Genomic DNA, 14,488 nt, shown 5'->3' on the forward strand with positions numbered 1-14,488 from the left:
TTTTAAAAAAAAGTTCCGTGGCTTTTTGCCGAAGACGAGTACTATGTAAAAAATCCACATGGCTGTTCATTTGTGTTCTAAGAGAACATGGCTACTTTGTCTTTGTCTTTAAACAAGTGTAATTAGAGATGATGTCGTTCTCATATGACTTTTGGGACGTGAGAGGCGGGGATTGCCATTTTAGGAATTTTTTTTTAATGTTCCTATCTCTATCAATTGGATTTGCTTTAGTCTTCCTGGTAAATTAATTATAAGATACATTGACTCTTTTATTCATAATTTCATATAGGTATCTTTCTTCTTCTAAAGCCATGGCATTGGGTAGGATAACCTGAACAATCGACTTTATTTTATGTGAAATGGAGAATAACAGATGATTTGTGGTCATTGAGCAGCCCGGGTCTTTCTGGCTAATGGTGAAGAGTGAGCGTCCTTAGTCTGGCTTCACTCCCGCTTGAGTAATTCGATCCTGCCTACCTGAACCCCGCTTGCATTCGCACATCGATATTACATTCTTCATTTTCTCAGAAACGGCTGTGTAGTATCGCTGTGTGCTTCTAAACAGCCGCTGTGCTCCCTGCGGAAGGGGCTGACTTTCACTGGTAGGTGAACTGATCCCTGAAGATGCTGTGTGCTTGTACACCTCATCACGCATCAAACTAAACCCTTGAGGAAAGTTTGCAGAAGTTTTACAACTTTCAGTGTATTTGTCATGGTGCCAACTTAAATCACAGAGCTTCCTTTTGCTTGATATTTGTGTATGTGGTTTTAACAGCTTTCTCACCATAACTTCCTGCTGTGGGAACTTTCCTACTGCTCCAGTAAGACCTACACTTCTGTATCACTGAGTCCCTCCAATTCTTTGATTCCTGTATTCCTCCCAGTGTAGCCATGCCTCCTGGGCCTCTCTTACTGTTTAAAGACCAGCTTCTGAAAATTTTGTTGCTGAAATGTTGCCAGGCCCTCTCCTTCCGTAAGATGAAGGCTGGATTCTACTGTCTCTGATCCTCACCAACCACAATGGCAAGGCACATTTTGAGAACACTCAGCAAAGGGGCGACTGGCAAGGTCATAATTTATATGGTCTCAAGTAATGCCTCCGCATTTTCTGTGACCCTCTAATTGAAACCAATCGTCCCCTTCATTTGTCACTCCTCTGAACGACTACGCCAATCTTCTTTACTTTTGCCCAGTTCTCTTCCTTCATGTCAATCTCATTTATTTTCAGAAGATAGCGTGGCCATGATCATAGATAAAATTTCTTCTATCCTACCTGGTTTTCTGTGCCCTCTCTTTTTTCTACTTTTAAAATGTGTAACTTCTGCCCATTTCTGTAGTCTTTGGATGGTGCAACCATTAGGCACTCGACTGCTAGGCAAAGGGCTGGCAATTTAAACCCACCCCGAGCACCTGAGGAGACAGGGCTGATGAGTCACTGCCAAGGATCAGAGGTTTTTCAACCCTGTGAGCACACGCTGGGTGACCCTGGGTCAGAAGTGACTCAGCTATAAGACCCAGGTCAAGAGACACCCCTTTCAAACTAATCCTTTTACCTTTGCCTCAATTCTCCACTCTCTTCTGCGATTTCAGCCTGCCAACAGTTTCTCGCTTCCCCCAAATGTTTAAACATTTCAGTTTCCATTTACATCTCATCTAAAGAAAACCTCTCCTTCATCTAATATACCTGTCCATCACATATTGCCATCTAGTCGATTGTAACTTACAATGACCTTATTTACCATTTCCAGCAGCCTCCTCTTCCTTCCAAGGAGCTTTGTGGGCTGGACTGCCAGTCTGCAATTAACAGCCCCGTGCGTGCACAGGTCTGCGATGCCACCCAGAGATCCCTATGCAGCTGCTGTCAAGTATCTCATCCGCCCTCACATCCGCCCTCTGCACAGTTAAGATGTTCAACCTGGATTCCACTTACACTGGTTTCCTTATTAATTTATTGATTCAATCATCATTTACTAAGCAGTAGGTTCTAGACTCAATGGGAGAAGAGACAGCTGTAAAGGTCCATTAATGAGAATGTGGAATATTCAAATCTAGGAACACTGGAAGCCATCATAAATGAAATGGAGCGCATGTATTCTCGACATGAGTGAGCTGCAGTGAACTGCTATGGGCCAATTGGAATCAGATACTCACATGCCTACTACGCCAATCATGACAAATTCAAGAGCGGTGTTGTGGCACTTGTTGCCCCAAAGAATATTTTGGCATCTTGAAGTACAACACTGTTTGGGATAAGAAAGTTCAATTAATAAAAATATTATGCATATTTATGCTCCAACCACTAAAGCTTGTGATGATGGAATTGAAGAATCCTACCAAGTGTCTTGGTGTGAAATTGATTCAATATGCAATCAAGATACACTGACAATCATTGATGATTGAAATAAAAAATGGGAATCCAAGAGGAGAGGACAGTAGATGGAAGAGGTGGCCTTTAGCATAAAAATGAAGCTGGCGGTGGCATGGGAGAACTTTGAGAGACCCGTGACTCCTTCATTGCAAATATGCTTTCAACAAGTTAAAGTAGATTGTGGACATGTACACGGGTATCATAATGATTGCATCTGCAGGGAATGATGAGGGAGAAGCAAGGTATCAGTAGCCGAATGAAGTTAGTGGCTAAATGTGGAAAATGCCATCAGTGATTTAGATGTCAGTTCAGATTGAAGTTGAAGAATCTTAACTCAAGCCCACAAAAGCCCCAGAATTTATTCGTTAGAATACATTTTTTTAAATTAGAAAATTGCTATAAACTGTATGATTGAAAGTGAATTTTCTAGATAAAAACGTCCCTCCACAAATGGATAATATTATGTATAAACAACAGCAAATTAAACTATGTATTTTTAAACGTCCCTTTACAATGGCAATAAAATATATGTGATAAAAAATTAGGAATAAAATTACCACGTAAATCATAATCATTATTTGAAGCAAATGTTTGAAAGACTTAGTCTATTTCTGAACATCAAGCTGTCAGAATATTCCATTCAAAAATAAATTTCCTGTTCTAAAATCCATGTGAAAAAATAATTGTAAAAATATTAATGTTTTGGAAAAGAAAAACTGATGTTACTAGACATAACTATTACCAAAACATATTTCAGGTCTATAAAAAGTCAAACAGCGTGATATTAGAGCATGATAGACAGACATACCTACCAATTAAAAAAGAGTGGGTACCAAAACAAAACTGAAAAAAGTTCTGCCGTGCCGAGTTTCATAGTAAGCACTTTCCCCTCTAGGCGCGCACCCAAGGCGTGACCTTCGAAAGTTTCCTTTGGTCACGGTGAACTTTTTCATGAAAGAGCAGTTTCGCTCTCGCACCTCGTTTTTTGTGATGGACGATTTAAGAGAACGGCATGCAGCTGTGTACTATTGTTTCCTGATCTGAAAAAATGCCGCAGAAACGGGTGTGATGTTCAAGACAGCTTAGGAGGACAGCGCTATGGGGAAACCTCAAGTGGACGGTTTTCTCCTTTCGCAAAAGGTGAAATGTTGATTGACGACAAACCTTGTTCTGGACGTCTAAGGCACTTCTCCAAAGGACCTGCACTTGTGCTTGAAGACCTACAGTGGACGACAGATGGGATGGGGAAGTCATCGGGCTGTCTATCTTGGAGCTTGGGGCAGCTAATTTTCATGGAAGATCTGGGAATGAGAAGAGTCACTGTGAAATGCCTGCCTCGGATTCTGACTGACCAGGAAAAAGAGCGTCGAATGGAGACGTGGTGTGCTTTGAAAGAACAGCTCCAAAGCGACTCAAGACTTCCCCCAACCCCCACCCCACGGTCATTACTGGTGATGAGACCTGGTGCTGTTCTGAAGACCCCGAAAGCAAACATCAATCAAGTCAGTGGAGGACGCCATCCTCGTCTCGCCCCAAAAAGCTCAAGTGAAATAACAGATCAGGATGATGCTCACTTGTTTTGATGTGAGGGGGACAGTGAATTGAGAGTTTGTTCCACAAGGGCAAGCAGACTGTTAATCAAGCGTTGTATTTAGAGATTCTGAAAAGACAGCATAACACTGTGGGACATAAAAGGCCTGATTTGTGGCAGACAGGGCGTTGGTTTTGCCACCCCCACAATGCACCTGGCTCAAACAGTTATCTCAGTGTGCCAGCTTTTGGCAAAAACTGCCTTTCTTGTCACATGCGTTTGACTCACCTGACCTAGCTTCACGTGACTTCTTTTCATTTCTGTGAATGAAGAGGGACATGAAAGGACAATTTGAAAATGTAGAAGAGGTGAAGGAAACAACAAGGGAGGTACAGTCGGCCATCCAAACATGAGTGTGAAAAATGTTTCCAAGAATGGAATCAGGTATTTGAAAGTGATATGGTTGTTTGTTTAAAAAAGTTAAATATATAACTTAGAACATAAATCTGTTTTGGGGGGTTCCCCCTCATATGTTTAATACGCTTGGCTTTCTCTTCTATTTCTAGTTCATCATTCTAAAAATTAAGTTTAAAAAAGTCTGTTGAGTCATGCGTATGTCATGATGCATGAGCTAAAACCTGTTAGCCATGCTTCAATAGCAGGGACATAAGACAGCTGGTAGTTTTTCTTGTCATTCTCCTTAGGGGACTATGGCACCCCTTTCTGGTCATGATACAATGTTCCTGGTCTGCAGGGCTTTCGTGGACTTTTGATTAATGCATGAAGGATAAGTGATTCATTCTGTTATCTTGTTTATGAATGATCACTACAGAGACTACTATCAAGTGATGTTGTAAGCAGTGAAAGGACAATGATAACTAAGTTATAGTTCTTTTCCAAAATCAACTCTTAAGTCATGGAGACGACTCAAGATTGTACATATAACTATTATCCAGTGTTGTTGTTGTTATGAGGTTAATAGGCGGCACCCTATATGTTTACAGGTAGATATGTACATCTTGAAAGGCTTTGCAGAAGGAATAGGATTTCGAGAGAAGGGCAGGAAAAGAAATGTGGGTCAAGTGAAAGGAGAATGTGCTACACATCTCAAGCTTAGAAGAACAAAGAGGATCGCCAGAAGTTCCCAGAGTCTGTTGTGACAGGTGTACAGGGTATGTCAGGGAGTAATGACTGCAGAGCTCGCCCAAGACTGTCGTGGGAAGAATCTGAAATCCTATGCCCAGGAATTTGACCATTATCTTCCAAATAATAGCAAGCCTTCAAAAAAATTTAAGGAAGGTGAAGGCAAAACCCATTTGGAAATCATTTTATGAGAAACATAGCTTGATATCTAGTTTTATTCCTTGTGCCATTAGGCCCATGTTAACCACCACAGCAATCAAAGCCCAAGCCCAGTTGCGATGGAGTTAATTTGAACTGACAGGGACTCTAGAAATGGATTCCTGGCTGTCAGTTTTTATGGGAGCAGACAGCCTCACCCTTCACTAGTAGAACAACTTGTGAGTGTGAACTGTAGACGTAACAGTTCGTAGTCCAGCGCCACTAGGGAGCCCTTAAGAGTCAGCAGACTCTCCCTTTCAGCTATTTATATGTCTGGAGGGACTATTTAACTTGGGACAAAGCATGAGCGAAGCAAAAATATCTGTTGACAGGACGTGGAGCTCTTCTGTTCAGCAGTCCTGAGCCTGGCTCCACACTGAGACATCCTGAGAGAAGAAGCGAGGTCCCGTGCCGAGAGCCCTGATTGAGTTCTTCTCAGAAGAACCCGAGGCATTGTGATTTTCTAGGATGCCAGGAGATTCTAATACCCGTACAAGTTTGAGAACTACCCCCACTCAAGCAAAAATGTATTGCATTTTTAAAGTCATTTTTCAACATTTTAAAATAAATGAAAGTTGAATGTTTCCTATAATTGCCTCTTTGCTACAAAATATCCATATTAAATTGATGGTTTATCTTTTTAAAACTAGTCTCTTAGAAGAAAATGTACTATGAAAAAAGTGCTGTGTCGAGCTAAGAACCCATTAAATGGGGAAGTGACAGTCACCTTAACAAAGGGCGCTGGCAAAACTGAATACCCATCTTCAGAAAAACGGGAGCCATCCCTCACACCATATACAAAACTAACTCCAAGTAGACCGAAGACCTACATTTTAACCCCCAAACCATGAAGAATACACAATACAGGGGTGAGCTTGGGGTCACGTGTTTATGGCATCAATACGCTTGCCGTTGCTGTGGTGGTGGTTAGGTGCCACCACGTCAGTTCTGATCCATAGTCACCTTATGCACAACAGAAGGAGACATTGCCGGGTCCTGTGCCGCCATCCTCACAAGGAAGCCTAGGCTTGAGCCCATTGTTTTAGTCACGGGGCGAATCCATCTCACCGAGGACATTCCTCTTTTTGTTGTCCTTCCACTTTACCGAGCTTGATGTCTGTCCAGGGACTGTCACTCTTGAAAACATGCCCAGAATACGCAAGACAAAATCTACCCATCTTGGTCTCTGAGGAGCACTCTGGCCTTACATCTTCCAAGAAAAATGTGTTTATCCCTTGGTGCACTATGGCACTTTCAATATTCTTCAGCAGCATCACAATTAAATGCCATTGATAGACTACTCACTAAAAAAACATGTACAAATAATGGAAGATAAGCTAAAAATCAAACAGTTCTGTACATTGAGTGAATTCTCCAAAAGAGTTTAAAAGGAGAGCCTGTGACCTGGATAAAATTTAAAGTGACATATTTGACAGGGGACTAATCTCTAAAACATATGTGATGCACCATGCATTTGATAATGACTCATAGGAGCTCCATGTACAACAGAACAGAACACCACCTGGTGTTGGACCCCTGCTATCCTCCCAATTGTTACGTCGGACCTACTGTTGCAGCCGCTGTGTCCCTCCAACTCTTCAGGGGCCTTCCACTTTTAATCTGTCCTTCTATTTTACCCAGCATACTGTCCTTTGCCATCACTGACATGGAAATCAAACACCTTTGCTAATTTGTTTTATCTCTCTATCCATTTATGTTTCAACCATGTTTTTCTTTAGGCTCTGAACTTCATGGGGCAGGTTCTAAGCTTCTTAGCTCAGTTTCATTCACTTTGCAGATGATCATTAAATATTTTCCAAACAAATGAATTAGTGTGCAAAAGGCTTAGTGGGAGAGAATAAAGTATCAGGTATGTGATTTTCTGCAGGAACTGAAATTATCATTCATATGCTCAGTCATATTACTAGCCAAAAGCTCTGGACTTGATTAAGCTCATCAGGGATAGCATGCATAACTGCATTTAAAAAGGAAACAAACAAAAAATCCTAGGAATTTAAGTTAAGGATGGCATCTGCATTACTCAAGAGTATGACTTAGCTGCAAAAATGGCTAATACTTTATGTTACATTTCTGTAACAATTCAGTACATCGAACATGTAACATTGAGCATCCCTGTTCAATTCCAGGAAGAGTGTAGTTTGCTGTGCTGCATTATTTATTGATTAATATGAACAACAAAGCATGTGAGAGACACTAGGAATCAGAGTGTATTCCAAAGATGACAACCAAAAGAGAAAACACATGGTTTGAGGAGTGCTAAAATGACTTCCAAAAGGAGAGACACAGTGGAGAGGACTTAATCACTGAGTGGGTCTATATACAAGTTCAAGAATCTAGAGTCTTGCTGCAGTGCATTCTATGACCTTGGGCAAGCCAGGTCTCTTTTGGTACTTGGTTGGCCTTCTGTCAGAGTCCACACTCTTTTCCAGGTCTAGTGTCCTCAAATTTCTAAATGTCAATATCATGTGCTGACATAAGAATTATCTCCAACAAAGGGTATTTATAGAGGTCTAAATGCGTGCCTATACATATGTGAATATCTTTATATAGGATGGTGGGGACATAGATCTACGTGCATATATTTATAGGTTTAGTAGTAAGGCAGCAGATGGACATTGGCCCTCCACTCAAGTACTTACTCGATGCAAGAACACATTGTTCTAGTAAATTGGCATTCCAAGACGCACACCTTCCCGAAATGATCGCTGAAGACAAATGGGTGCATAAGCAAATGTTGTGGTGAAGAAAGCTGATGGTGCCCAGCTATCAAAATATATAGCATCTGGGATCTTAAAGACTGGAAGGTAAACAAGCGGCCATCTAGCTCAGAAGCAACAAAGCCCACATGGAAGAAGCACACCAGCCTGTGTGACCACAAGGTGTAGAAGGGATCAGGTATCAGGCATCAAAGAACCAAAAATCATATTATTGTAAATGAGGGGAGTGCAGAGTGGAGACTCAAAGCCCATCTCTGGGCAACTTGACACCCACTTACTGAAGGGTCGTGGGGAGGAGATGAGCCAGTCAAGGTGCAGGATAGCAACGATGAAACATATAACTTTCCTCTAGTTCTTAAATGCTTCTTCCCCCCACTATCATGATCCCAATCCTACCTTACAAATCTGGCTAGACCATACACTGTACATATATTGGTACAGATAGGAATTGGAAAAACAGAGAAGCCAGGACAGATGACCCCTTTAGGACCAGTGGTGAGAGTGGCGATATCTGGAGGGTGGAGAGAAGGTGTGGTAGAAAGGGGCAATGGATTAAAATGATCTAATATAACATCCTCCCTGGGGGATGGACAACAGAAAAATGGGTGAAGGCAAACGTTGGACAGTGTAAGAGATGACAAAATAATAATTTTTGAATTATGAAGGGTTCATTAGGGAGGGGGAGGGGAAAGAGAGGGGGAAAATGAGGAGGTGGTATTAAGGGCTCAAGTAGAAAGCAAATATTTTGAGAATGATGATGGCAACAAATATGCAAACGTGCTTCACACAATGGATGTAGGCATGGATTGTTATAAGAATTGTAAGAGCCCCCAATAAAATGACTTAAAAATTATCCCCAGAAAAGTGCATATTATAAAATAATGTAGGTCCAGTTTGTTTTGTTTTAGAAGGAGGAATAAGCCTGGCAGGTGAGATGTAGAGAAGATTGCAGCTCATTCTATGGGAGAGCATTTTAATCATTACGTTAGGGCAGTAATAAAATAGTTTTTCAATCAAAGTAGTGGTGTTGTCAGCACAGTCAAGGATATAGTGTACTGCAAACATTATGTTAGAGATTCCACTTGATACCGTCTACAGCTACGGTCTTCTGGTCCTTCTGTCTAAGATAGTCCCCTGCAAGATCCTCAAGTGAAGAATTTAGCAAGCTGATGTGACAGTACGTTGAAAAAATTATATTTATAATCCTGAAGTAAGGAGGGTGGGAAGCATAGAGCTTCAAAACTGCCCCCCCTTTGATCCTCTCTATCACGTTCAGCAGGTTCAAGGTCAACTGCCGCCATTAATGATTCCCGTATTCCCTCCTGATCAACGGACACTGGCTGCAGCTGCCCAGCAAGGATTCCTTCTTCCTCCAGGCTTCAGCTATAAGGCTGGATGTAGTAAGTACCAGTGATTTCTCATTTGGGGAGTGGGTGGAGGGCATGCCTTTAATATAGGTCATTCAATATCACTGCCACACCAAGAAATGAGTTAGCCGATATAGCAGTTTTATTTTAAATTGAAAACACACAAGATACAAAGGAAAAGATTTGCATGTGTACTTAAAAGAGCTTAGATCATTTCTGTGACTTTGGAACCAATATTTGTGCTTTGCTAATTGAGTTTCTTAACATCTTAGCATCTCTCGTTCATTCCCTCTCTGAATGTGTATATTTTCCCTTTCACTTTAATAGTAAGCACTGTGAGGGCAAATGCTGATTCTATATCATTGTTGGATCTCAACATTTAGTACAACATTAAACTGGATTTTTTTTGAATGAATGAATATAAAATCTCCCACTATGTGGTAGGTTATTCCAAATAATAAGTTATATTGTTTATTAACTATAGAGCATGTGATTCTGACTTTATTTTTACAACAAAAAATAAATTACACATTGTTAGTTTTAAAAATAAGTAATTACTTTATATCTTTACATCAAGTACTGTAATTGGCTCTTGTAATCTGTTCAGTTAAAGTAGTAATTGAAACTGTGAAACAGATCTAGTCTTATGAACTGAATGTCTTTTTTAATAACATTGTTACTACAGGCAGAAAAATAGAAGAAACTCCTTCATTGAAATATTTTCACCAGAGTAAAGTAGACACATTGAAAATATAAATCACCATTTATGTTGGGGGTGGTTAAAAAAGTTCATAGAAATATTAAATTATCATTTTATTGCATATATTACACAAATTTTAAACCATGGTGTTTTCTTAAAACTGGGCTGGTCTAGGTTACGTGTATGGTGCTTTTCGCTTTCCAATTTACACACAGGTTTTTGGACATCTTGTTCTTCACTATAGTGTATCCTGTGTTTTAATATGGCATTCTCCCTTTGAGACCTTAGTATATCCATTCAGGATTTGTAGCCCATCATTCTAGAGATCATTTGCTCACCCAGAAGCACCAATATACTTTTTCTTTTACTATTTTAAATCTAGTGACTTTTATTATTCACTAGATTCTTTGTTTCTAATCACAAAGTGTTTTATCGGTTTTATTTGATTTTCTTTCCATTTCCCTAAGGAATTGCTATTCACATTAAACACATGATGCCAATATGTCCTTGGTGAACTTGGTTACTAAAACAAAAGCAAAATAAATACCATTTTTAATTATTAAAATCAAGGCATTAAAAGGCTTCAAATGTTGAGGGGGAAATTCCATTATTTTTTAATATCATTTTTCCCTACAAGCTAATTGAAGCCCATTGGTATATCTAAATTACTTCTATTCTTTAATTTGAAAAAAGAAAAGGAAAAAAATTGTATCAAAAGAAAAACTCATATCCATATTGAGTGTGAATGATAACCTAACTGTAGACCTCAAGAAAGCCAAGAACACCTCTCCTGTACTCCTGTTGGACAGGGTTTGCCTAATAAGTTATTCAAGATTAATGTCGTATGGCATGAGAAAAATTTTCTCTTCTAAAATTATTATTATTTTAAGCAATTTTATTCTTGCATTCAGTGTTGTTTAGCCCTAAACAACAAAAGCTTTGTTGGCTCTCCCAGTTAAAGTGAATTGCCCTCGGGATGGCCAAGTCTGTCCAAGATATCAGATATCAGCTAAGAGGTTTCGACTCCTTATGATACCCTCATGTCTGACCTGCTGGACTCCAGTACTATCTGGCGTTTGAAATTTATCAGAATGACTTACAGAAGTCAGGAAAACACAGAACTGTAATTAAGACTATTTCATTATAGTAAAAAGCTACAAGGAAGGGCTTCATAGGCCGGGGTTGGAAGGAGTCCCAATCTGGGGCACCCATCAGCCTGCCCAGGTACACCAGTGTCTATCACCAACAAGAAATCCCCGGGAGCTTCCATCTCATTATTGGGACCTCGTAATCGGGCATGGTTAATGGACACATCCTTCAGTTCCTCTTCCATTCTTAATTTAGAGCTGGTATCATGAGATTGGTGTTTCTAGTCTAACCATTTCCCATCCAAGCATCACCTCATTACCATAAATGTCCAGGTATCATTTGGAACTCTGGCAGATAAAAGACATTTCAGTCATGGGAAATTTCAAGTTTTTTCACATCATTTCTCTGGAAGCCAGGACTAATACCAAATTCCTTGGTTAAGATTTGCCCCACAACAGTCTATCTTGATTTCCATTTCAAGCACATATGAAATGTATAGCCTTAGTTGCTATTAAAAAGCAAAATGCTTTACATCAATGTATTAATCAAAAGCACTGATGATCAGTTGCTGTTGATGTTTGAGAATATGTATCACATGATAAAATAAAGATGAATTATTGAGGACTACACCGAAAATAAAAGAGATATCAAGAGAAAGAAAATAGAAATGTTCCCAACAGAGAAAAATTACATTTAAATTAAAACAGCTCTTGAGAACCTTACCCATCACAAGTTGAGTTAGAATGTCACATTTTTTTCTGAAAAACAAGTCGTTGGTGAAGATAGGTATTTTCCCTTTAATAAATATAAGGTAGAAATACTGTGCAGAGTGGAAATAAGCCAAATGTAATTGTAGGCCTCTTTTAACTAGTAGAGTGAACACCAATAAATAAAATGATAAAATCAGCATAACCAAAGTCTCCAGAATAAATGAACTATTTAGAAAAGAAGCCTTAAAGCATTTTTCAGACCATTCTTATTCATAAGGATGAAAATCACTTTTCTCCATAATGACATATGTAACCAGCAACATACACAGCCATGAAACCACACCTCTTCTCGAATCCAAATCTATTTATTACTTTGCCTTCCTCTTTCTTAGAATAGGGAAATATATCTAAATATCAAAGGAGGAGTAAATAATAGTATATTATTAAGTTAAATATTTTAAAATATATATAGTAAGTAGAAAATTTTGAAAATAATTAAATGAAGACACTGGCTCATCAGTCAACTCAATTCAGAAACCAGTTATCCTGGGGTAAGGGGGAAGGGCTAGTCAAGTAATCTGTATCCCAACTTGTCAATTTCTGTTAAAAATGTTAAACAACGCATATTTTATGTTAATTACATTCCAAAATTTAAATTTTATTTATAGTTCATTTTTATTAGAAAGGCATCATTATATCACAGCTCTTTAAATATCTGTGAAATGCTGTGTTTCACACACTGAGTTTGTAAACAGTAGTATTTCTGGCAGATTAATTGGTGTGAGTCATAGTTTAGGTGGTGCAAGGATACTGTCCAGTCACTTCTTCCACAGCTCTGAGTGGAATGTGAACCTAGTAGTAAAAACTTCTGTGAGCCCATGAAGCTTATTTTGGTTAGGTACATACCCTTTTAAAGGAAATCTAAAGGCCTTGGACACCTGCAAAATAATCTTTCATATTGTTATTAATACACTGATTTTGCATTTATTCATCACAGAGCAAGTTCTACAGTAAATGGAGAATAACTTTGAATGGGTATGTTGGTATGAGCTCAACACTTTAGACTTGAGAGATCTTTTTTGAGGTAAGGTAGTTGAAGGTCAGAAGTCTAATCAGCATAGATTTCTCTGACTCCACGTCTCTTTTCACTACCAACAGTTTCTACAAAGCTCAGTCTCAAGTAGTTGCCATTCCTTAAAGCATGTAGTTTGGGGGCATAAAGGGAAATAATCGGTATTAGCCTTCTTAATTACTACAGTCCTCTGGGCTTCCCTTTTAAATGTGAGCAAAAACTTTCTAATGATAAAATTATTATAGATAAGCTAAAAATTTTTGACAGGAACATGGTTCTATGGAAATGAAATCTGCAGAAATGCAAAATATGATCAAATAACCCATTTTGTAAATAGTGTAAAATAAGCCATTGTAAAAACAAAATTGGATTAATCATTTAGCAAAAATAAAGGCTTCAAATTGCATATGTCATAAAACTATTAAGGATGGTGTGTTATACATGGTTCTCTAGAGAAACAAAACCAGGATGCCAATGATTTTATATTTATGTAGATAGATATATAACATAAGAAATAAACAGCTAATTATCCTATAGAGCAGTACAAATGGCTCAGTGCAACTCACTTCCATGAGACAGCTAAACACTGGCAGTCCTTCAAGTCTTGAGGGCCACTGGGTAGGCCTCTGTAGAGCAATTCAGGCTATCCGGCCACAGGCAGCAAACAGCAAGACAGGTCACCAACAGCCAGATGACAGGGCCCAATAGTCCCCAGCTCAAGAGATGTATATATACTTCAGTATCATGGCAAAACATGTCTTGAAGTAACCTCAGACTACAGTGACACAGTCCACGGGTTAGGTGTCCCACGGGTAGTGTAGCTTGCAAATTGTGGCAGAAAACCAGCTAAGGCAGCTGCACACTGTTCTTATCATCAAAGGGCAAGAGACAAGAAAGGCGAGGCTCACTGAGCCATTTAGCTCTCTGCCCTTTAATTAATCACACGTGTTCTTTGGCCATGTTGGCACAATAAATCTACCTATCACAGAAGGTTTTTGCCCATAATATCGCCCTGGCCCCCAAACTGTGTGTAAGATTCCCCACAGTGTTCTACCTATTTCACAGGAGCATGCATAATATGCTTACATCTCAATATGGAAGCATTTATCAGGCAGGGCAGTGACTACCAAGTAGTCTGGACCTTAATGCTTAATAAAATTGATTAGTATTTCTTTTAGTCTAGGATTATCATGAAAATGTTATTGAACCTTAAGATACGGCCAAGTCTAGTATATACAAGTAGTTTGTATATGTGTGTATAAAACCAAATTCACTGCCACAGAGTCAATGCCAACTCATAGCAACCCTGTAAGACAGGGTAGAACAGCCCCTGTGAGTTTCTGAGAATGTAACTCTTAACCTGAGTAGAAAGCCCCATCTTTCTCCTGAGGACCCAGAGGAGCTAGCTAGGGGGTTAAATGGCTAACTATGTGGATTATGGCCCAATTGGTAACCACTATGCAACCAAGGCTTGTGTGTATGCATCTGTGTGTGTGTGTGTGTGTGTGTTTGAATGAAAAGAGGTGAATGTTCATTTGCCTCTTCTAAAATGTGTGAATGAAATCTTAACCT

General features: G+C 39.3%; 1 protein-coding gene across 5 annotated transcripts in view; it reads left to right on the plus strand.

The window, feature by feature from the left end:
* The window catches only part of SOX5 (SRY-box transcription factor 5), a 1,186,854-nt gene that overhangs the window by 1,024,009 nt on the left and 148,357 nt on the right, over positions 1 to 14,488 (plus strand). For 3 of the 5 annotated variants that reach the window (XM_075551990.1, XM_075551991.1, XM_075551992.1), the window contains one exon: positions 9,255 to 9,378. In XM_075551990.1, coding sequence (XP_075408105.1) covers positions 9,255 to 9,378 — 124 coding nt within the window. The remainder of the gene's footprint in view (positions 1 to 9,254; positions 9,379 to 14,488) is intronic. The other 2 variants (XM_075551989.1, XM_075551993.1) reach the window with 1 other exon arrangement.

This window comes from Tenrec ecaudatus, chromosome 6, assembly GCF_050624435.1.
Source record: "Tenrec ecaudatus isolate mTenEca1 chromosome 6, mTenEca1.hap1, whole genome shotgun sequence".
Classification (NCBI taxonomy): Eukaryota; Metazoa; Chordata; class Mammalia; order Afrosoricida; family Tenrecidae; genus Tenrec; species Tenrec ecaudatus.